This window comes from Pongo abelii, chromosome 2 (assembly GCF_028885655.2).
Source record: "Pongo abelii isolate AG06213 chromosome 2, NHGRI_mPonAbe1-v2.0_pri, whole genome shotgun sequence".
NCBI classification, from domain to species: domain Eukaryota; kingdom Metazoa; phylum Chordata; class Mammalia; order Primates; family Hominidae; genus Pongo; species Pongo abelii.
In genome coordinates this window covers 26,092,853-26,114,761 of record NC_085928.1, presented here as the reverse complement: position 1 = coordinate 26,114,761, position 21,909 = coordinate 26,092,853, and the positions used below count along the sequence as shown (strand labels likewise).

Sequence of the window (21,909 nt, the reverse complement as noted above, 5' to 3'; positions counted from 1 at the left end):
TCCAGTTGGTGTCTGCAATGAATTGGAGAATTGCTTGGTGTGCGGAACCCCCGCCCCCACCCCCACATTTAGTGACGGAAGTGTTATGGGTAGAGAAACAGTTTTCCTAGATGTACTCTCAGAGATATGAAAATCTGATTGGAAGGGAAGACTTTCAGGCAAAGAGTGAAGGAATACTGTCTTGAACGGTTCAGGTCACTTATGTGCACATAAATTGATCACTTGTGATTTGCTTGGCAGAATGTAGGGCATCAAACACACCATGATGCATCTCCTACCTTCAGAAAGCTCACAGATGCATTTTCTACTTTCAAAAAGTTCAGAGTTCAGTGCTAGAGAGAAGGTGTGAGTTTTTTTGCTTAAGTGATTATCTTGTGATGACAGAAGAAAGACATCCAAATTGCCCAGGGATGGCATCCAGAGAAGGGTCCATGAACTGGCTCCTGAGCGTTCATTTGATGCATCTTGAGACTGCTCATTATGCGTTGCGTCCTGGGGTAGGCATGGGAGCAGAGTGGTGAGCAAAAGATCTCTGTCCTTGAGGAAACTGGTGGGGAAGTCAAGTCAATGGGCCATTAAGACAAACACACACAACCCCAACCCGGAACAAAGCAGGTTATTTGCCGTGGTTTCTCTGCTGTTCCCCAGCTGACACATTTGCACTGTCCTAGCATTTTTATATAAAGTTTTAGAACATCCTTGTGCAGATGTAGTTTGTTGGCTTATAAAAATCAGAGAAGGCCACTTCATGGAAACAGATCAGTACAAGCAAAGGGAGACTGGTAAGGACAAGTAAGAATTTTTCAATAGAAAACAGGTTAGTCTTGATACATGAAATCTGGGCACGGAGGGTGGCCTTGAAAAAGGAGGTAGACAGAGAGACAGGTAAACAGGGAGACTACGGAGGATCTTGTACATTAGGCTGAACTGAAGAGTTAGGTAAATATAGTCTGATTTAATGCTAAATTAATTGATCTTTCTTATATGGTTGTTGTTCTGACTGTAGAGATACATTCTCATATCGGTTGTTGTTACCGATATGAGAAGGATGCATGAGCTTCTGGAAAGCAGTCATAGCTTTCATTTGAATTTTAGAGTCTGCAATCGGAAAAAAAAAAAAAAAAAAAAAAAAGAAAGAAATCTAGGAAGCACTTCCCTGATAAAAATTTAAAAAACCAAAAACCAAAAACCAACTGTTGTTTTATATGGTCAGCCTAGAGGCAAGGTGATCAGTCCAAGGTCACATTACCTGAAAAAACAAATCAAGGACAGGAGTTCAATCCTTCTGCCCCTTACCCCATGCTGCCTCCTCCCGTCCCCAGCCTCCCTACACTTCCTGGGGCTAAAGTGACCTTGAATGGATCTTAGAAGGGAAGCTGTTTCCTATCACTCACAGCGGTTGCAACTTCTTTTTAATTCAGCCATCATTTATTTAGCATTTCCATGTGCTGGGCCTTGTGCTAAGAGGAAATATTCTCTCTCTCTCTTTCTCACTCTTTCTTTCTCCCTTTCTCACTCTTTCTTTCTCCCTTTCTCACTCTTTCTTTCTCCCTTTCTCTCCCCCTCTACCCACTTTGTCCCTCCCTTCCTTCCCTCATATGTTTATTGAGCTTCACAGCTAAGCCAGGCACTCCCTGCATTAGGGGCTGAGGAATAAAAATAAATTACTGTTTATTCCTTCAGAGAGCCCATAAAGGAGACAAAGAGAAATTATGATAAAGCAGGGTACATATGGGCCACAGAAAAGTAATACACAAGGGCCATGAGATCCTTTTAATCTTGCTCTTAAGTATTTGCCAGAGTGGATAGAAGGAATATTCTGAGATATGGTTATTTGCTGCTGATGAAATAGATGTTGTTACCTACATTTAAAACTTCACAGGCTCTGAACCAGTTAGTATGTAGCTTCCTAAAATAAAATTATTTTAGGAGCCTCATACTGACATAGCTCAGACAATTCCTTACTGCCACACAGATGGGAAAGCCTCCTAATCTCGTTCTCTCCTATTTTACAGGTAAGACAGAAAGCAAAGATGCTTTTTACTTTGCTGGGATGTTTCGCGTCACCAACATTGAGTTTATTCCTGAATACCGACAAAAGGAGTCCAGGGAATTTCTTTCAGTGGCACGGACTGTGCAGCAAGTGGTGAGGCGATGGGGTAGAGGGGATTAGGGTAGAGTGGGTTTGCGGGGAGGTGGGGGATGAAGCTGGAGGGGACCACAAGTGTCACAGGTGAGCAGGGTTTAGGCAAGTAGAGGGCAGGGTAGACAAAGGAAGGTGTCAGAAGAAAACATGAAATTTAGCACATCTTGGCTATAAGATAGAATTTCTCCCCCTGCCCCCATGCTTCAACATAAAAAAAAGATTGGCTCTCTCAGCTTCAGTTTTTCTCAACCGTAAAATAAAAGAATTGGAATCAGATGACCTTTAAAATACCTTCCAGTTCTGAAGTTAGATGCATACCGATTAATTCCATTATTGTACACATTTATTTCAACCTTGATGCACTGGCAATCTCTTCATTGTAAAAAAAAAACTTTTTCATTATAGAACTAATACATATTTATTATAAAAATTAGCAAAATCCAGATGATTATGTTTTAAAAACTAACATCTTCTTTAACGTCATCACCAGAGATAAAGCCCCTTTTTATTCTGAAATACACAGACATAGAGAATAGTGCAATATTGGAATATTATATTCAGTTTTATAAACTAACATTTTATCTTAGCATGCTATTGCATGTTTCTATGCAAGTAAATCTTCCTTAAAAAAATGTAAGTTACAATAGCTTCAAAGTTAGCAAATCCCTATTTATTGGATGTTTAGGCTGTTCCCAATTTTTGCTGTAGATAATGTGACAGCAAAACTGCCACATTCTTTGTGAGTATCTCCGATTACTTCCTTAGGTGATTTCCTAAAAGCATAATTACTTGGACAAATAGAAAAGTATCTATTCATGGCTCTTGGCACATATTACCAACTAGAACGTTGCTGTCAATTTGTATTTCCACGGTACTGGAGAGGGTTGTCATAGTGATGACCTTGACACAATGACTGGCTGTGTAGAAGGAGGAAAGGTGGTGAGAGAGAGAGCACATCAAAGACAATAGTGCTCAGAGCAGCTTTTACTTATTGAATGCCTGCTATATACCGGGTACGTCACTAAACCCTTTGCCTCTAATATTTATACAGTCCTGTGTCGCTTAACAATGGAGATACTGTTGTAAAGACATCATAGAGTGTGTGTACACATACATAGCTGGAATGGCCTACTACACACCCAGGCTAGATGGTACGCTCCTAAGCCACAAACCTGGACGGCATGTTACTGTACTGAACAGCGTAGGCAGTTGTAACACAAATCACTAGATGATAAGAGTTGCTCAGCTCCATCATAATCTTATGGGACTACTGTCATATATGTGGTCTGTCATTGACCAAAATGTCATGTGGCATATGACTGTATACCAATTATTTCTCAAGTTATCCCAAGGAGGTGGGAGTGTTTCGATTACCACTTTATAGGTGAAAAAGAAAAAGAAAAAAAAAATCCTGCCTAAACAGGTTTAGGCAACATGTTCTGTGTTGCACAGTGAATTTAAATTTCACAGCTTATATTGTTTCCACTACACTTCATAATTTCTAAGGGTTAAATTTTTTTGTTTTTTAATCTTGGGCAATTATGTAGGTGGTTTTCAAATTATGTAGGAAGGGGAATACTAGAGACAATGACTTGGGAGAAGAGAGTGAGTTTGGTTTTAGAAATGCTAGGTGAGGGCCAAGAAGGTAAATCGATTGAAATAGAGCTCTCCTTTGAGATCCAATTATGAAGTTTTAAAAGGGCTGGGGCCCTTCCCTAGAGTTTGTTCTGAAGGGGCTGGTAGACCTGGCTGTGGGTACCACTTGCCCCCTAGTGGCTAATGTGAGAATGTGTTCTTAAGAATATAGTCCACGCTGGTGCACTGATAGAAAAGACGTTGGGTCAGATACTGTACTATGAAAATGTGCTTAAATGAGTTTGATTTGTTAACTGTGGAGAAAATTAACCTTTGCAGTGGGTGGAATACAGAAGTTAAGTTTGAGTTTAAAGAGAGCAATAAATGACTGAGGGTCACTGATTTTTCACAGATAGCAGAATGAAAGTAAGTCACTCAAGATTGTTGCGGGAAGAATTTATTTGAATTCAAGAAATAATGTCTGGGTGTGGAGTTAGGAGCCTTTATTTTGAGGCTTGCACTTCTTCTTGCTGGCTGTCAGAGCTTGGGCCTACAACATTTAAGATACTGTAAAAGGAAGTCAAGTATGAAATACTTCAGATACCTCAACTATTATTTTTCAGATAAACCTGGTTTATACAACATCTGCCTTCTCCAAATTTTATGAGCAGTCTGTTGTTGCAGATGTCAGGTAATCCATGTCCCTTGTTTTCAGATTTCTGTGTTCATTGTTCTAAAGTCCATTCAAGGCTATGAAAAGGCTGAGATTCCACCATTCCCAAGTAACTTCTCCAAGTAACTTCTCCAAGTAACTTCTTGGAGGTGGTTGGGGATTCATACTGTATTAGCACAGGTAGTGACTCAACTCACTGCCCTGCTTTCATGATGTGTTTTTGCTCTTTATCCACCAAATCCCAACCTTCTCCCCATAGCTAGAATCCTGAACCCCTATAGCAGTGCTGCTGTGCAAAATTGCCATAAACTTGTCTATCATATTGGGTGGAGGGTGGAGGCAAAAATAAAGCACAGACCATGATTTCTTAATGTTCAGTGAAAAACTGGTCACTAGAGATCTTCTGAGAAAAAAGGGGATTCATGGTCAAATAATTTTTAGAAAAAATTGTGCACCATATATTATATCCCACCCCCACCCACTCCCAATGTATCTGCAGAGATTCACAATCCACAATCCACTTTGACATATTCAAAGCACTGAGAAGCCTTGGAGTATAGCAACTTGATTAGTTTCCTTAACCTTCCATTTCCCAAGTCATTTACTGCAGAAGGCCCTGTTATGTTCCTTTCATAAAACATGGCAGTATTTATGCCATTAGGAGCTCAGGCTCTGGGGGCAGACTCGAAACCAAGTTGGGCTTAATTACTGCATCTGCTACTAGCTATGTGACTTGGAGTTGTATTTGGCTTCAGTTTTCTCACCTATAAAATTGGAATAATAATAGGACTTTCTCATAAGATTAAATGGGATAAAGCAGATTTAGCACAGTCCCCAGACATGGCAGAGTATCAAACATTATAATGGTTTTAATTTTTTTTTTTTTTGAGACAGAGTCTCGCTCTGTTGCCCAGGCTGGAGTACAATGGCACAATCTCAGCTCACTACAACATCTGCCTCCCGGGTTCAAGCGATTCTCCTGCTTCAGCCTCCCGAGTAGCTGTGATTACAGGCACCTGCCAGTATGCCCGGCTAATTTTTGTAGTTTTAGTAGAGACAGGGTTTCACCGTGTTAGTCAGGCTGGTCTTGAACTCCTGACCTCAGGTGATCTGCCTGCCTCAGCCTCCCAAAGTGCTGGGATTACAGGCGTGAGCCACGGCGCCCAGCCATGGTTTTAAATTTTAATGGCATTGAATACTGATTGATATCCATAGAAATAGCATATTCTCCATGGAGACGCAACTATACAGTAATGGTTTTAGATTAGAATCCAACACTATAGTCTGAATACATATAACGTGATGCTGTCCTTTGCCAATCTTCATAACAGATGTCAATGACTACCTAAAGAAGGGAGCTAGCTTCAGTTGAAGGATGTGCTCACTGGCCTTACCTTGAATCTATCAGCTGGGTACTTCCTCTCTGTAAAGTCCTGTGAGGTCCCTGACGATCTCTCTTTTTTCGTTATAGCAGCAACAACAAAGGTGGCCTCCTTGTCCACTTTTGGATTGTGTTTGTCATGCAACGAGCCAATGGCCACATCTTCTGTGAAGACTGTGTGGCCGCCATCTTGAAAGACTCCATCCAGACAAGCATCATAAACCGGACCTCTGTGGGGAGCTTGCAGGGTCTGGCTGTGGACATGGACTCTGTGGTACTAAATGGTGATTGTTGGGTAATTTTCCTTTAGCATTCCTTCCTGCGCACTCGTGATACTTGCCATGATTACAGTCAACATTGTAATGAAGCATTACAATGTGGGATTATCCCACAATCCCAGTAGCGCAGGATTAACTGAAGACATTGGAGCTATGTTAGTAAAGGAAATTGCTAAATGTTGTATACAGCGATTGAACAATAGATTTGGGGACAATATACATATGAAATTGAATGTATTACTGTGTACCTCTACCTACCTTTCTTCAGGTCATGCATCGTCAAACTAAGTCCCCAAAGAACGAAGCCCTAGACAAGAAAGAATTTTGCGTAGGTTTATCTTGTTACTTTACTTGCCCAGACAGAACTGTCCCTTTACTGCGTAATGTTGTCCAACACTCCAAAACAGCTTGCTTCATAGCCCCAAATGCAAATCTCATTGTTTGCCTTGATAATAAAATGGTTTAATGATTGCATAACTCAAAATTTATGCAGTTTTCTGTTTTGATTTAAATTTTTATATAAAATACATACATGAACATGTTATAAATATATTATAAATTTATGTGTATTTAAAAAATATTTAAGTATCTATATTATATACACACACACATACACTAGGCATATGGTAGGTGGCTGACAAATATTTGTTAAATAAATGAAAAATCTCAGAAAATTCTGTATCCCATGTACTATTTCATATATAGGACTAATACCATATTTGTTTGGTTGCTTTCTTACCTTTGAAAATATTTGAAACTTGCAAGTACAATTTCAAGGATACAAAAGTAAAGAGAGTAGTGTAGTGAACTCTCATTCACCCTTTACTCAGCTTCGACAACTATCAACTCACTCACGACTACGCTATTTGATCTCTAAATACCTAAACAAATACCTCCTCCTCACTGGATTATTTTAAAGTAAATCCCAGATGTGTTTGATTGCTTTTAAAGAAGGACGGAAAATAATTTTTACTAAGCAAAATTCTAACGAAATGAAATGATAGGATTCGGTCTCTTCTCATGTGCTTTTTCAATGCAGCTGGGCTTCGATCTGATTACTCGTCAACCATAGGATCTGGTAAATTCTTTCATGTGGTTCCCCCTCCCCCCACGTTAATATTGTTTTTGGCTATAATTTTCATTTTCTAATTGATGGTATTTGTTAGTGCTCTTTTAATTGCAAGTGACAGAAATGCATTCAAACTGCCTTAAGCACAAAAGAAACTTGACTGGCTCATGTAAGTGGGACATACATGGAGTGTGCTGGTGTTAGTCATGGTTGAGTCTAGGATCTAAAATAAAAATATCATCAGAACTCTGCATCTCTGCCTACTTCTATGGAGGCTTCGTTATCAAGTGTGCTCTTCCACGGTGGTTGTAACAAGGACCACCAAGCAGATCCAAACTTATAATTTATCATTTTCTAAACCATGGTGAAAACCACCTCCACGTATTTCCTGATTGCTCTTGCAGAAGTCCTGGGGTTGACTCTCATTGTCTGGATTGACTGACATGCCTGTTCTTGAAATGACTTCTTTGACTCTGATTGGCCAGCCTGGGTTATGTGCCCACCTCTGAAACTAGGGGTGAGTTTAACCCCAACCAAACTATATAGACAAGAGTGCGGGTAGTTTCTAAAGGCGAAATGCAGAGCTGTTACCAGAAGGCAGGGGAGTGGACCTAGGCTGGCCATATGTCCTTCACATGACCTCTTTTGCCCTTTACTTTTCTATAAAGTTTTCTCTTTTTATAAAAGTCATTCCTAAAAAAAAGAAAAGAAAGGAAAATGGTGCTGTCTCCACAGACAAAGGCTGCTCTCAGTACTTCTATGCAGAGCATCTGTCTCTCCACTACCCGCTGGAGATTTCTGCAACCTCAGGGAGGCTGATGTGTCACTTCAAGCTGGTGGCCATAGTGGGCTACCTGATTCGTCTCTCAATCAAGTCAATCCAAATCGAAGCCGACAACTGTGTCACTGACTCCCTGACCATTTACGACTCCCTTTTGCCCATCCGGAGCAGCATCTTATACAGGTACGATGCAGGTACTCTTCTTGGCGGGTAAAAAGATTTTTTACAACCTCTGTTTTACAGTATCTGTGTTCCCCTGGATTTTTTTTTTGAAACAGTTTTTGTGTGCACACATGAGGTCAATGACTGACCCATGCCCTATTTAATATCCCCTATACTTTAGTACCCTCGCCAGAGCCTATCAGACTCAATGTTTGTTTTCCACTTGTAGTAAATACTCTCAAAGTCAGTACAGCAAGAACTTCAGCCAATATACCTGAAATATAACAGATACTTTGTTTAATTTTACATTTATTGAAATAAAAATGAAGTCTACTATTTCAACAGTGTGAGAATAAATATCCTATGATGATTGCATCACATTAGTAAACAAATTTTTTTTCTTGTTACAAAGATAACACATGTTTATTGTAGAAAATTAGGTCAGAGGAAAAGTATCAATTACTTCACAACCTCATTATTCAGAACAAATTTGTTATATTTTAGCATAAATCCTTTCATTCATGTATGTGTAATTACACACACATATACATACCCTAGTATTTCTAACTTAATAGTAGATATTTATTTATGGGTGCTTAATATTTGGTAAACTAATAATTAATTAGGCTTTATTAAGAAATTATTACTCACTGTGCTAAAAAGGTACATAAATCATCCTATTATTTTTAACCGTGTCTATGGATGTATGCAACAATGCTTTATGTGTGTATGCAGGTATTTATATTTTGGTGATGAATGTGCATGTTAAAAATTCAAACACTATATAAGAATATGCAGTGAAAAGTAAGTTTGCCACTGATGCCCATCCCTCCATCATTATCAGCTTCTTTTCATCCTTTCAGACATATTTACTTATCTCATTTAATCCTCAGCACAATGCTATGAGGAGCATACTATTATTATTACTACTGAGGCAGGAGAATAGGATCTGAAGGCAGGGAACTTAAGGCCAATTAGTGCTGACTTCCTAAAGCTGATTCAAGGGGAAACAAGAAGATCTGGGGGCAGGGAACCTAAGGTCAATTAACACAAACTTCCTAAAGCTAAACTAAAAGGAAAAGCCCCATCACTCTACAACCCTACCGCTTCCGCCACGTCTCAGGTGGAAAGAGAAAGCACCTTGGATTGGCTGGGGGTCAAGCCCGGGCCATCCCTTCATCTGCATACTGCACCAATTCACCTCAGCCTTTAATTAGCCATGGGCCAAACCCTTCATTGAGATAAGGGGTAGCTGATAGGGACCTCCCAAGGAGTACTTAAAACCCAGAATACTTTGTAACTGGGCCCTTGAGCCGCTTGGTCTGGCCCACTCCCACCCTGTGGAGTGCTTTAATAAATCCTTGCTTTCCTTTCTCATTTTTGTGTTTCATTCCTTTGTTGCTTTGTGCATTTTGTTCAGTTGTTTGTTTAAAATGCCAAGGACCTGGACAACTCACATGGCCTTTTTTCTGGTAACACTACCATTGCATAGAAGAGAAACTGGTGCTTACAAAGATTTAAGCCTGGCATCTTTCATCCATTTAAGTGATGGAGCTGAATTTTGAATCCAGTTTTCCTTAGAGCAGAGTCTAGGACCTTAGCCATTAGATACACTACTTTTATACTGTATTTCTGCCCAAGGAGCATACAGTGACAGCCATCCCTGAGAATTCTCTGGTAGAGGTTCCTACACAAAAATGTATCTACCTTTTCTGGCTCTGTAGTGCTCTGTGGCTATTAATGGATGAGGATCTGGTTGGGAGAGATTCCCAAGAACTGAGTGGATTGATTGAATGGATGGCCCAAGAAATGTGTGGAATCGTTTTGAATGGAGACCCATTTCTCAAATAACGTATTATTCATGTACTTTTGTTTTATTATCTGCTTTCAGAATTTGTGAACCCACAAGAACATTAATGTCATTTGTTTCTACAAATAATCTCATGTTGGTGACATTTAAGTCTCCTCATATACGGAGGCTCTCAGGAATCCAGGCATATTTTGAGGTCATTCCAGAACAAAGTAAGTCTTCCTCAATTATGGAGAAGTCACTTTTAGAAGTATCTGTTATGATAGCCTGTTCTTATCTTTCTGAAGGCTGTGTTGTAATATTCATTGTATTAGCCTGGGACTCTGAATAAGGGTCCACTCAGAAGAGAGAGACCATATTAGGTATTTGGACAGAATGAATTCTGTAAGAACTATTAACTTCATATAAAGGTGTTAATAAGGTTACTCAAAAGGCCAAAAGGACAAGAAGAGAAATGTATCATGAATGTAACATGTGCAGAAAGTAACTATCATCCCTAGGGCTGGGTGAACAAAGGAAAGAGGTTGAGATTATTACAGTTTAGAGCTTACAGGAGGGAATATGAGGGATGGAACTCAGGCCTCTGAGGAGGGATTGCTGTTCAGCTGTTGCTGGTGTCTCTGAGTTCAGAACTATGTTTTTAAAGAGAGTAATAGCATCTTGCAGATCTGCAGCCAAAACATATGATGTGAAAACAAATATAGAATTAGAGAATAAGCATTTTAGCTATACATCTGTAGGGTGGTATTTCTTTCTTCTGAAAAAAAAAAAAAAAAAACCCAAAGTTTAAGAAATGTATAAAGCTTGTCAATCAAGGAAGTGTGCATTAGTAATTAAAGAAATGTATGAAGTGTATTTTTCCATAATCTCACAGCTGCAAATCATTGTGTGTCACTGGGTATCTTTTCCAGAGTGTGAAAACACAGTGTTGGTCAAAGACATCACTGGCTTTGAAGGGAAAATTTCAAGCCCATATTACCCGAGCTACTATCCTCCAAAATGCAAGTGTACCTGGAAATTTCAGGTAGCCTAGTTCTACCAGTGTCTTAGAAAAATATTACTGCTCTATTTTTAATAGCATGAATTTCATTAATTTTTTAATTACAAAAGAATATTGCTTAATTTTATAAAATTTCAGTATTATTGAAATATATTATTTAGAGTGCAACATTTTTCTGTAATTTCAACCCTCTGCCCACAAATGAACTACTCTTAGCAGACTGGGGCTTTTTTCTCAAATTTATTTTGTTGGTATTGAAAATGCAAAGGCATTGTTGAAGGTTCAAACAATTATTGTATTATGATAGAGCACATTTATCAATTTTTAATTACTTCATCACCAGCATTGTAATAGGAATAATGATAAAATAATAAATTGGATTAGGCAATACAGTGAGCCCTCTGTATCTGCAGGTTTGGCATCCATGGATTAAACCAGTCACAGATCAAAAAATTTTACAAACACACACAATAAAATACAACAATAAACAATAATACAAATAAAAAACAATACAATATAACAACTATTTATATAGAATATAATTGTATTAGGTATTATAAGTAATCTAGAGATTATTTAAAGTATAGGAGAGGATGTGCATAGATTACATGCAAATACTACACAATTTTATATAAGATACTTCAGTATCTGAGAATTTTGATATCTGTAGGGTTCCTGGAACCAATCCTCCACAGGTACTAAGGGACAACTCTATTATATTTCAGTGGTATAAGCAAACCAGAGTACAAATGTATACGAAATATCTGTCTATCTATCTATCTATCTATCTATCTATCTATCTATCTATCTACCTATCTCATCTATCTATCTATCTTTCTATTTATCTATCTATCTATCTATCTATCTATCTATCTATCTATCTATCATCTATCTCTGTTACCTATCTATCTATCTCTCCCTCTGGTGCTAGATAGGGCATTTATGCTTTTTGTAAAAAAAATCTTAGTAAACTGTTTTTTCTTTCTCCACCTATAATATCACATGGAGACAGGGCAAAGTGTCACCTTTTTATTCAGGATATACATATAAACTCATTATTGTGTGGCATAGCAATTAGATGAATTAGATATAAGTGGCAAGCAGTATGTTGTTTGCGTTTATTTAACATATTATTGAATGACTACTATGGGCCAGGTACTCAGGCACGATTCCAGACACTGGGGATCCATGAAATCAGACACACACACAGAGGAGCAGCCCTGCTCTCATGGAGCTTACCTTCCAGTAGGGGAAGGCAAGTAATAAACAAACAAGTTAAATACGCATAATATGTCTTGTAATGGTAAAATGCTGTGGAGAAAAATAAAGCAGGGAAGGGGGCTCTATAGCTTGAGTTGAGGGTGGGAGATATGAAGCATAGCAAGTTAGGTGTTTGTTATCTTAAATAGGATGGTCAGGGAAAGTCTTGCTGACAAGAGGACATTTGCAGATAAACCTGAAAGATGACAGAATTAACCTTGTGAATCCCAGGATAAGAATGTTGCAGGAAAAGAGAACAGCTGAGCCAGGGACTCTGAGGCAGGAGGGTGCTTGATGCATATATTTTTTTTGTGCATGATCATAATAGTTAAATAGTTAAAATAATTTCATTACTCTACCCAAACCCGTAAGTTGGTGTCAATACCCTGATGGCATGTATCCTTAAATTAAAAAAAAATCATTATTACTAATATTTCCAAAGTAATTAAGAGATAAAGGTGCTGGACCCTTGCTCACTGCCACATTCTCAAGGCTTCAGGGCAGCAGAAATGCAGGGCCTCAGATAAGCAGTGAGTCTGAGAAGAAGAGGAAAAGAGGAGATGAAAGAAAGGGTTAGGGAAGGAAGAGGGAAACGAAACAAATCTCCATTTCTTCAGTCTCTCCACAAAGCAGATTAACCTTCTTGAGCTTGTGTGATAGCAGAAAAAGACAGTGCCATTCTCAAAAGCTCTGTCAAATGTTTGAAATTCCTTTGAGATAAAATAAAGGTTGACTTCTTAATAATCCATAGCCTTAAAATGAAAATTTTAAAACTTTGTTGGGACTTTTAGTCAGGGTGTGAATAAGAATATGGATCATTTACTGTTTTGCTAGGGGTTGGGGGTGAGAAATACTGAAGAAAAAAAAAAAACTCTTTATAAGAAAAAGAGCATCCCAGTGGGCAAGTGAGGAATGGGAGAAACGAGGCAGGAAACACCAGGACAAACATGTTAGCTGTTGTCATCTCTCAGCAAGTTTGTCCTCCTCAGTGTAGAGGTTAAATAAAGCTGTTCCTTTTCAGAAAGCTTTGAAAACATGAGGGCATGTTACTGTGAATGGAAATCAGTGTAAAATTGACTTTTTTTCACCTGTAAAATAGCTTTGAATTTATTAAAAAAATAAGAACTAGATGACTTAAGTAACAAAAATATTGACTCATCACGATAAAAGTTTTTTACCCAAAAGTTAGTTTATATTCTCCTCAATCCATCTTAGTGTCTGGTCCCATTTTGAAATTTACTGAAGAGCAACCAACCCCCTTTGCAAACTCACTTTCAGCTGATCTTTAAGGTCTTATTTATTTGAGAAAGATTAACTCCTGCTACAGCTTAAAAGATTCTTCTCTCAAGCTCTCTTGTCCACTCAACAATGCTTATTAAATGTCTGCCATGTGTCAGGCTCTATATGGGGATGCCTAGTAGCAAGATAAAGTTCTTGTTCTCATGGAGCTTACAGACTACAGGGGAAGAAGGAACAAATAAGTACAACCAAAAAAGGGTGTTGAGTTTATATTATGTTGTCTATATTTGTTTAGCACTTCAGTATTTTTGGCAACATATTTTTATTTGCCCTTCAAAACACACCTCTAATATAGAAGACATATTCTTAGCACATTTTATAGGTACAGAAAAAGAGACAGGTTGAAACATTTGCTAGGGATCACTCAAACAGAAAGTGACCCAGGTAGGACTAGAAGGAATCATAAATACATTTAGCCCCTTCTCCTTTTCTGGGTTTCTAAAGATGTTCTGCTTCCCTATGTTTCTTAACAATCACTTAGCTGAACATTTACCTCCTCCCTTCTTTTTTTGTATTCCAATACATTTTGTTATAGAATCTTAGAAAAGGAAAATGGAGCAGTGCTTTGAATTGTTTTATCACAAAAGTCATCAGCACAGCACCATCCAATTTAGGTCCGCCGGGCATAAGCACGGATTTTTACGGGCCACGTAAGTCACCTCCTTATACCACTTAGGAAATGCACAAGATTTCCCAGAAGGGAGCCCTGTTCCCTGCTTCTGTGAAGGAAATATGCAAGCAGTTTTACCACAGAAACTTTCACTGCTCATCTGAGGTGGGTTCTTGGGTTGTGTACACACGACCACTAGCAAATTAGGGGTGGGCTGAAAGATAAGTCCTCCTGCATCCTATCACCATCACTGACTAGAGAAATATTTAAATATTACAGTCCCAACGCGAAGGCGGAGGATAGGGAACAGAAACAGAGAACACAGAACATATAATAGCGGGCTTATTTTTTTGTTCATTTGTTGAAATAGCTTGCAATGCACTGTGAAACTAAATGTCACCCCTCTGTTTGTCAAGCAGGTTAATATAAGTAATGTCTCTTGGCCAATCTGTATACAAATGTAGAATTGTGTGCAATTCTGTGTTAGTGGAATCAGTGTGCAAGGGGACTCATTTCTTTTCACTATGGAGGAACTCTGTGGATTGGAAGGTAGTGTTGCATATGAATCCATTTTTATTTTGAAGCTGTGGAATATAGTGAAAATGCCTAACTGAGCTTCTTGTAGACGATTGCACTGCAAGATGTTCTTACATTATAAGATTTACATTAGTTACTTAACATATTTACTATCTCTCCGTTTGCATTTTTTTTTTTTTTTTTGAGACAGAGTCTTGCTCTGTCGCCCAGGCTGGAGTGCAGTGGCACACCTCGGCTCACTGCAAGCTCCACCTCCCAGGTTCACACCATTCTCCTGCCTCAGCCTCCCGAGTAGCTGGGACTACAGGCGCCCGCCACCAAGCCTGGCTAATTTTTTCTATTTTTAGTAGAGACGGGGTTTCACCGTGTTAGCCAGGATGGTCTCGATCTCCTGACCTCGTGATCCTCCCTCCTCGGCCTCCCAAAGTGCTGGGATTACAGGCGTGAGCCACTGCACCCGGCCAGTTTGCATATTTTTTATGTGAAGAAATAACCAGATGAGAAGACTTAAAAAAATTGATATGTGTTCTCATGAGCCCTGGGTTTTCGGTAAACATAAGACAATCCTTTTCCGATTGAGACCCCCATGTTGGTATCCAAGCAGCCTGATACACCGGGAAAAGGGTGACCTTCAGAGACATGCAGGGCTGGTCTGAATCTGTGCTCTGCATTTTTTAACCTTGGTAAAGTTACTTATCTTGGTTAGTCTTGGTTTTTTCTTCTGTGCAACGGGATTCACACTACCTGCCCAACAGAGTTGTTGTGATGTTTAAGTGAGAAACATAAAGTGCCTGATTCATTCTCCCTCAAAAGTAGGTGAAGGGTGGTTTACTCTATTCAAATGCACATTGGAAACAAGCAAACACTTGCGCAGACACACACACACACACACACAGCACAACATACAATACGATGACATAACTAAAACCAAACGTCTTTCAGAGCAATACAAGTAATGGGTAAAATTCACCTAAAGAAAAAGACAGTAAGATTGAATTACAAAGTATTACCTAAAACTGAACTTTATGTTATTTTCAAAAGACAAAATGAACTAAAAAGCAACTCAATAAGGCTGAACAAAAAGGATGGGCAATGTATCAGGCAAGTATAAACAACAAAAAGCAGAGTTCACAATCTTAGTACCAGGCAACACTGAAATCAGGGCAACGATATCCCTGATTTGTAAGTACGAGACAAAAAGCAATTTATAATGATAAAGATGATGATCCACAAGATCTAATTACGTCAATTGTTTATGCAGCAAATGAAACAGCATTAATACTCATAAACCAAAAACAAGTGGAAATACAAAGAGAGAAGTGGGCAATGCTGGCTAAGCACAGTGCTCACGCCTATAATCCCAACACTTTTGGAGGCTGAGGCGGGTGGATCACTTGAACCCAGGAGTTCGAGACCAGCCTGGGAAATGTGGTGAAACCCTGTCTCTATAAAAATTATTTTATAGAGAAAAGTAAAAAACATAAGCAAAGAAGTGGGCAATGCTTAAATAAGGAATTTTAAGTCTCTTCATTCATGACAGAGATAGTGGACAATAAATAAGGAATATTAAATATTGAATATCATACACAAGTTTCATATTATATATAAGCAGACTACTCCTTTTTTAAAGTGACCATGAAGCATTCATAAATTTGATCACAAAATTTAGAAAATTTAAAGCACTATAAATGATACTCTTATTCAACTAAGATAGAATTAGAAAGCTTAAAAATGGATGAACCCAAATTTGACTCTCTTAAATGTAAAAATTCCTTAAATAATTCCTGGGTCAAAGTGAAAATCAAAACTAAAGCTTTGTCATATCAGACATAATACAGATGTATACCACAAAATGCAACAAAAAAGTCAGTTGCATAGTGTGTGTGTGTGTGTGTGCATGGAGTGGTGCATGCACACACACACACACGTGTTTGCTCATACACGTAGGCAGCTTTCTCTTTTGACGTCTTCCAAGAAGATCTAGGGGTGACTCACTAACAGCCTTCAGAAATACTGAATTTAATATGAAGAGGAGGCTGATTCATTTCTCCTTTATCTAAAGAATCTGAATGATGCTTTAAATCAGCTGTATCATATGTACATTAAAAGAGGAAGGTGTTTGCACTCATTAACTAGTGGGTGTTATTAAAGTTAAGTTCACACTAACAGGGAGAAACTGAAACCCAGAGATGCTGATAAGTCTCAAGTCACCCCGCTCCACTTGGGACCCAGCAGCTGCTCCGTGAATACATGGCTGCCTGCTTCCTTCTTCAGAACGCCCTCCTCCTTATCCCGCTTTGTTCAGGAGAACTGGTTTACCCCGCTAAGGGCCACAGGGCACAAGGAGTAGAATGACCTTGAAACAACAAGCCAAGGGAATAAGTAAATACATCCTTTGATTGAAGCGTTTTTTTCTGACTGAATGTTTATTTTCACAGACTTCTCTATCAACTCTTGGCATAGCACTGAAATTCTATAACTATTCAATAACCAAGAAGAGTATGAAAGGCTGTGAGCATGGATGGTGGGAAATTAATGAGCACATGTAAGTGATTTTCATATGTGAGGCATCTGATGAAAGGCTCATAGCTGTGTGTTCCTTGTCCTCAAAGAGTTTGCGCTTTACCATTTACAGTCAGGGAAACTGAGGGATATAGGAGTTACGTAACTTGCTCAAGGCCATGCAGCTCATGAGTGATGGAGGCAGGATTCAAACCCATGTCTCAGGGCTCCTGCCCCACCACTGCTCTCTGCTGCTGGGCTACAGATATGTATATTCCACACTTCACAAGAGTATTTGGCAGATGAGTTTTTCAAATCCTGGATCCATGGGGGAGTATAATAAATTGGGGTTCTGCTGGAAAAAAGTGTTAGAGACCATTGACCAATTCTGTGTGGTAGGAAAGTCCCAGTTGGCCTGGCTGGATCCTGAGACTGGGAAATGGGTTGAAGCTAATCAGAAATCTAGGGGCTTAGGGCTAGAACCAATCTACTTGGCTCTAGAACCAATGTACTAGGTGCTTACTCTCACTCTTAATTTGTCCCTTAATTGTTGTTGTTGATTTGCTTCTAAATCTATAACAGATTAAATAGGCACTGAATTAAATAGTTTTGTATTTTTATTTTTATTTTTATTTTTTTGAGACAGAGTTTTGCTCTCTCACCCAAGCTGGAGTGCTGTGGTGTGATCTTGGCTCACTGCAACCTCTGCCTCCTGGGTTCAAGCGATTCTCCTGCCTCAGCCTGCCAAGTAGCTGGGACTACAGGCACGCACCACCATACCTGGCTAATCTTCGTAGTTTTAGTAGAGACGGGGTTTTGCCATGTTGGCCAGGCTGGTGTCAAGCTCCTGACCTCAAGTGATCCACCTTCCTCAGCCCCCCAAAGTTCCAGGATTACAGGCATGAGCCACCACACCCAGCCCCTGAATAGGTTTTCAAAAATACGGGATGCCCTGTCTTGACCACAGAATAGCTTCTTAGTTCACTTTCAGAGAATTCTGTTAAGTTAAAGGATTTGCCTGCTACTTCTTTGCTCATTGTTATTCTATGAGTGAAACCTTCCCTTTCTAAGTGCTTTTTTCAGAACAAACTTCTTTCAATTCCTTTAGACAGACTACTTGCAAAATAACTGGTCCTGTCTTCACTGGAATAGGCTTTATCAAATTTAAGGACATTCTTGGATTCATTATTAAAATGCAGACTGTATTATTTTGGGGAGTGTAATTGAATTGGGGCTCTATTTTGTGGGAGTCAGAAGACCTGGGTTCAAGTTACAGCTCTATCATTTAGTAGCTACATTAACTAGGGCAAATTATTTAACTTCTTTGAGTTTTGGTTGGTGAAATGAGGTAATGATTCTTAATAAGTTTTTTCTTGTTTGTTTTTTGGTTTGCATTTATGAAATCATGTATACCACAAAGCAAAAAATACTAGCTATTATTAATATGAATAACAAGATTGTTTTTGAAATGACACTTGTTGGATAAATACTATAGAACATGCCCCCAAGGCTTTAAAGATACTGCATTTTGTTATTTAATTAAAATAGAGATCCAGAAAACAAATCTTTACAAATCTTTCGTGAAGGCGTAAGCCTATGACAAAGCTGTGCTTTGAAAATGAGGGACTATTTTATCCCTAAATCACAACAGTGACCTGTGATATGTTTATTGCTGCCTAAGTAGCAGCAGGATCTGCTCCCAAGCAATACCAGGAAAGCTCTCTCGGCCCCATCCTTTCCTAAAGGGCCAGTTCTTCACTAGGCTTGTGGGCTGGCTGAAATCCTGTCAGATTCATTTGATGCTTCTTTACCCTCAGGATTTAAAATGCCAGCCCTTCACATTATCAAGTAATTTTCATGTAAAAAGGAAAAGCTTTAATTGTGCTAACTATACACCTTGCTGAGCAGTTAGCCTAAGGAAATTGAGGCTATAATGGGGAAGAAGGAAAAAGTAATCCTGACTGGAAGAAGCGTAATGATCTCCTCTAGACAGCCTGGGGGTGAGGTGTGAATGCTCAGGGCAGCTGGACTGCGGTATATGAACCCCGAAGAAATGGATGGCCTTTTTACAAAGATTTAGCAGGACAGAACTGCTTTGGTGTGCTAGAATTTAGCATCGGGCCAGTTGGCATCCAAATCTTGGTTTTACTTACTTGCTATTTGAACTTTAGCAAGTTATTTCACGTCTTTATGTCTGAATTTCCTCACTTGTCATGTGTCTGTCTATATAAACTGACTCTTGCTGGCTTTCTCCAGTTTCTCAGTTTTAAAACTTTCATTTCATAAGCCACCATTATTCCCCATTGCGTACTCTCCCCCTTTAAACTCCAGCCCAAGCATGTGATCTCTGTCCTCTTGATTCCCCTTAACACGCCTAGCAAGGCTCATCTTTGCAAGGAAACTCTACTAAATGTTAATGGTGAGCACAAAGAAAATCACTATGAGATTCAGATAACATAATCAGCATGTTTTTAAGAGCACAGGATTCTGATCTCAAGATGGCCAACTCTGACTCCAAAAGTTTGGCATGGCTTGGCTTTCAGGTGCCTCTCAGACCCTGGCTCCCAGTTAGCCAGAAGGATATCTGCATTTGCCATCTCTTCCTCATACCTCAGGAATTGGTCTAACAGGTTATCAGTTCCTGTACTTCAGCCAATTGAGAAAGGCTCTTCCTGAAAAACACGTGAATGCTTTCCTCCTTTAATCCTTAAAATCATAGGTTATCTGTGCTCCTGAATGCCAGTGTCTGATCCATGGAAGATGCCTGTTTCCCGAGTGCTTTAGGGGCCTAGAGTAATTGGCATCACAGGTTCCAGTGGAGGTCATTACCTATCGGGGAACCTGCCCCCCATAGTCACGTAGGTTCTTTTTTATTTTCCCAAAGCATCGGCCTGGTTGAGAAATAAAGGGACAGAGTACAAAAGAGAGAAATTTTAAAGCTGGGCGTCCGGGGGAGACATCACATGTCGGCAGGTTCTGTGATGCCCCCGAGCCATAAAACCAGCAAGTTTTTATTAGGGATTTTCAAAGGGGAGGGAGTGTATGAATAGGGTGTGGATCACAGAGATCACGTGCTTCACAAGGTAATAGAATATCACAAGGCAAATGGAGGCAGGGCGAGATCACAGGACCACAGGACCAGGGCGAAATTCAAATTGCTAATGAAGTTTTGGGCATGCATTGTCATTGATAACATCTTATCGGGAGACAGGGTTTGAAAGCAGACAACTGGTCTGACCAAAAATTTATTAGGCGGGAATTTCCTCGTCCTAATAAGCCTGGGAGCGCTATGGGAGACTGGGGCTTATTTCATCCCTACAGTCTAGACCATAGAAGACAGCCACACCCAAGGGGGCCATTTTAGAGGCCCACCCTCAGGGGTGCATTCTCTTTCTCAGGGATGTTCCTTGCTGAGAAAAAGAATTCAGCGTTATTTCTCCCATTTGCTTTTGAAAGAAGAGAAATATGGCTCTGTTCCACCCGGCTCACCGGCGGTCAGAGTTTAAGGTTATCTCTCTTGTTCCCTGAACATTGCTGTTATCCTGTTCTTTTTCCAAGGTGCCCAGATTTCATACTGTTCAAACTCACATGCTCTAGAAACAATTTGTGCAGTTAACGCAATCATCACAGGGTCCTGAGGCGACATACATCCTCCTCAGCTTATGAAAATGATGGGATTAAGAGATTAAAGTAAAAACAGGCACAGGAAATCACAAGGGTATTGATTGGTGAAGTGATAAGTGTCCATGAAATCTTCACAATTTATGTTTAGAGATTGCAGTAAAGACAGGCGTAAGAAATTATAAAAGTATTAATCTGGGGAACTAATAAATGTCCATGAAATCTTCAGAATCGAAATTCCTCTGCCATGGCTTCAGCTGGTCCCTCCATTCAGGGTCCCTGACTTCCCGCAACAATTACCCCCAAGCCTTGTGTCTGCTGTCTCCCATCAAGATCTTGCAGGTTTCTCTGTGGGAAGAGCCTCATCTACACAGGGCGGTGGACTAACTTACAGGCCTGCAATATAATAATACTGTATGCTCCACTAACCACAGTTCTAATGTAATGAGAATTATTAACAGGAGGGATATTTTCTCAAAAGGATACTGGGGGGCATTAGGTGATGAGAGGTAAGAAAAAATAATCAGGGTAGGGAAATATTGGAGACAGACATTAATTCTTTGAAATTTTGCAAAGGACAAGCCCTTATGTGCATGTCAGATTTCAATTTAGACTGAAATAATGTTGTCTTTTGCTTTTAGTCTTGCTGGAATTCTTTGCATATTTTCAACCTGATCGAATGAACTCCACTTTGCTTGGCAGAGAGGCTTGTTGACAAAAGCAGGCAATTCTTATGTTACACAGGTTTTCACATTGTAAAAGGAGAGAAAACTGGGAGAATTAAATCCATATTTCTTTGGATCATAAGTGATGGTGAGGAAAGCAACAGGTCAATGGTACTATTATTGTTCCATTAAGCAGAGGAGAAAATAAAGAGGGCAGAAGTTACTTGATCACAGTCACATGGCCTAGAATGAATAACTACCATTAGCTCTACCATACGCATCTCTGTTTGTGAAAACCAAATGACCAAAGTGTTCGAGAATTCACCATGAATAGGAATTCAGTCAACAGAACCTCAAGCTGTGTGTTCTCCCCGACTCTTGTCTCCTCAGGTACTGTGGCTCCTACATGGATCATCAGACAATTTTTCGAGTGCCCAGCCCTCTGGTTCACATTCAGCTCCAGTGCAGTTCAAGGCTTTCAGACAAGCCACTTTTGGTAGAATATGGCAGTTACAACATCAGTCAGCGTAAGCCTGGGAT

The 21,909-nt window shown here is 39.5% G+C and overlaps 1 protein-coding gene across 4 annotated transcripts in view; it reads left to right on the top strand.

Annotated features, from left to right (window-relative positions):
- TMPRSS7 (transmembrane serine protease 7) overlaps positions 1 to 21,909 on the top strand; it is a 43,543-nt gene that overhangs the window by 1,978 nt on the left and 19,656 nt on the right. The window contains exons 2-10 of one of the 4 annotated variants that reach the window (XM_054551530.2): positions 2,016 to 2,146; positions 4,345 to 4,412; positions 5,866 to 6,059; positions 7,093 to 7,131; positions 7,858 to 8,086; positions 9,957 to 10,087; positions 10,787 to 10,899; positions 17,020 to 17,126; positions 21,760 to 21,896. In XM_054551530.2, coding sequence (XP_054407505.2) covers positions 2,054 to 2,146; positions 4,345 to 4,412; positions 5,866 to 6,059; positions 7,093 to 7,131; positions 7,858 to 8,086; positions 9,957 to 10,087; positions 10,787 to 10,899; positions 17,020 to 17,126; positions 21,760 to 21,896 — 1,111 coding nt within the window. In that variant the 5' untranslated portion in view covers positions 2,016 to 2,053. Of the gene's footprint in view, positions 1 to 2,015; positions 2,147 to 3,049; positions 3,160 to 4,344; positions 4,413 to 5,865; positions 6,060 to 7,092; positions 7,132 to 7,857; positions 8,087 to 9,956; positions 10,088 to 10,786; positions 10,900 to 17,019; positions 17,127 to 21,759; positions 21,897 to 21,909 lie in introns of those variants that run through there. The other 3 variants (XM_054551528.2, XM_063721775.1, XM_054551529.2) reach the window with 3 other exon arrangements.